The sequence below is a fragment of the Brassica oleracea genome, chromosome C4 (assembly GCF_000695525.1).
Source record: "Brassica oleracea var. oleracea cultivar TO1000 chromosome C4, BOL, whole genome shotgun sequence".
Taxonomy (NCBI): Eukaryota; Viridiplantae; Streptophyta; class Magnoliopsida; order Brassicales; family Brassicaceae; genus Brassica; species Brassica oleracea.
This window is the reverse complement of record NC_027751.1, coordinates 45,643,354-45,645,778: the sequence shown is the minus strand read 5'-3', so window position 1 is coordinate 45,645,778 and position 2,425 is coordinate 45,643,354. Positions and strand designations below refer to the sequence as shown.

At 38.6% G+C, this 2,425-nt stretch overlaps 1 protein-coding gene across 2 annotated transcripts in view; it reads left to right on the top strand.

The window, feature by feature from the left end:
* Positions 1 to 296: 296 nt before the first annotated feature.
* LOC106337303 (malonyl CoA-acyl carrier protein transacylase-like) overlaps positions 297 to 2,425 on the top strand; it is an 8,875-nt gene continuing 6,746 nt past the window's right edge. For both annotated transcript variants that reach the window (XM_013776397.1, XM_013776396.1), the window contains exons 1-7: positions 297 to 664; positions 894 to 979; positions 1,070 to 1,136; positions 1,249 to 1,391; positions 1,544 to 1,592; positions 1,698 to 1,835; positions 1,919 to 1,999. In XM_013776397.1, coding sequence (XP_013631851.1) covers positions 395 to 664; positions 894 to 979; positions 1,070 to 1,136; positions 1,249 to 1,391; positions 1,544 to 1,592; positions 1,698 to 1,835; positions 1,919 to 1,999 — 834 coding nt within the window. In that variant the 5' untranslated portion in view covers positions 297 to 394. The remainder of the gene's footprint in view (positions 665 to 893; positions 980 to 1,069; positions 1,137 to 1,248; positions 1,392 to 1,543; positions 1,593 to 1,697; positions 1,836 to 1,918; positions 2,000 to 2,425) is intronic.

Sequence of the window (2,425 nt, the reverse complement as noted above, 5' to 3'; positions counted from 1 at the left end):
TTTGTTTTGTTTTTATTTTAATCAAAAAAGGTTTGAGGGTCGTCTCTTTGTTATGTGTTGTTGTTGAAGATCAACAACTGCTCTATTGAAAAGAAGTTCATCTTATGGTTTCCATTGTACTCTTGCTTGTAACTTTTCCACGTTATATAGAACATCACCATTTTCTATTATTAAAAAATACCTAAAAAGTCACATAATTATAGTTCAACAAAAAGTTATGCACATTTAAAAATAAAATATGTACAAATGTTAATTTTTACTTTATATACTTTTGAATAAACCAAAATATATCAAAATCTAGTTAGCTAAGAAAAAAAGGTCGGGGTTTGATTCTCCATCTAGCACAACGTTGGTTAGCTCCGCCTTGAGCTTTTATGACTTAACCCTTGTCTGAATGCGCTCACTGCTTCACCAACCTGCTATCCTACGCACTGCTCTACCGGTTCATTCTCTTAACCTGCGCACCATGGCCACAGCCTCTTCCTTGCTCTTCCCATCCGTATCTCTCAACAAACTCTCCAGCTCCAGAAATGCTTCCTCCCTCGGATTCTCCGTCACGCGATCTAGAGTTTCAATGAGCCTCTCCACTGAGTCTCAGACTGCGATCAACGACTCTTTGTTCGCCCATTACAAACCCTCCTCTGCTTTTCTCTTTCCTGGTCAGGTACCCACTGTAATTGAATTGAATCGTATGCTAACATCGAAAGTGCGAGTTTTTAATAGAAAAAAGTTCGAAATTTCGAGACTTTCTTTGGTTCTGCGATGCCTACACTGAGAGTTTTGTCTAATGAATCTGATTGTAAAATTCCATTGCGACAGAACCATGTCAGATACTGTACTAGTAAAGTTGTCGTGTAATGATTTTTTGAGATATATATATATATATATATAAGGGAGCTCAAGCGATAGGGATGGGCCAAGAGGCTCAGAGTGTTGCTGCAGCTGCAGACTTGTACACCAAAGCTAACCATATCTTGGGGTATATGTTCCCTTTGCTTGTAACTAACTATTCTTTTCTTTTTTTTTTCATTTAGTGAATAAATAATTTAAACTAAATGGTGGCTTATAGGTATGATCTTCTTGACATTTGTGTTAATGGACCAAAAGAGAAGCTTGATTCCACTGTCATTAGCCAGGTACATCTTTCTTCTCGTCACCTATATCTAGCATAACTGAATCCTTTATCTAGTATTTTATGATGTTCATTTATGTATGGTTGTTAAGATATTGGTTTGTCATTTTTCTCAGCCTGCGATTTATGTCACAAGTCTAGCAGCAGTTGAACTACTTCGTGTTCGTGAAGGCGGCGAACAAATAATAAACTCGGTTGATGTGACTTGTGGTCTCAGCTTAGGAGAGTACACTGCCCTCGCATTTGCTGGAGCCTTCAGGTTAGTTTGTCATACAACACTCATCTCATAAAAGATACCAAACTTAGGAGAGTTCTGTGAGAAAAACGACAAGGTTACAAGTACAACTTAATCCATCTGTTTCATTTGTGAACCATCCACCTTAGTTCTTTTCTTTTTTATTTACTTTCAAGCTTCGAGGATGGGCTAAAGCTTGTCAAACTTAGAGGGGAAGCCATGCAAGTAAGATTTTATAAGCATCATTCTGTACATCCTTAATTAATTATTTCAACTTGTGCTTGAAGTGACTGATCTCACTTAGTTTTTAATTAAATGCCTTTTTTTCAGGCTGCTGCGGATGCTGCTAAGAGTGCAATGGTTAGTATCATAGGGTTGGATTCAGAAAAAGTTCAGCAGTTGTGTGATGCAGCAAATCAAGAAGTAGAAGAAGCTGACAAAGTTCAGATCGCAAATTACTTATGTCCGGTAATCCAATACCATCTCTCTTTGCATTTAAAACCTGTAAAAAACCAACTGCGCCATTCTATTAATGCAGTCTGGTATTATAGGGTAACTACGCTGTCTCTGGAGGTCTCAAAGGAATCGAAGCTGTTGAAGCCAAAGCCAAGTCATTCAAGGCCCGAATGACGGTAACCTCTCTCTCTTAATCCTTTTATCTTATGTAGAGGCTATAAGAAACTGTTGGGCCTAATTATTAAGCATAATAGCTCAAATAATATATGGCAAAATGTGAAAACAAATGGGTCTATGGGTTCTTATAAAAAGCCTTGTTGGCTTTAATGAAATGAAGTTAACAACATCCCACATTGGTTGAGAGAGTTGATTTTGAGGAGTATATATATGTCTTCATGACATGAGATGTTAAACAGCTCAGAGGAAGAGAGAGCTCCCCGCGCGCCGCCGCCGTCCGGCTCGGCTCGACGTGGGCTTGGGCTTGGGCTTGGGCTTGGGTCTTGGGTCTTGGACTCATATGGATATTTGTCCCTATATTTTCGTAACAAAAAATCACCAGATCCCTCAACGTAAGTCTAGAGAGTGTTTCGTAGAGTTTATAG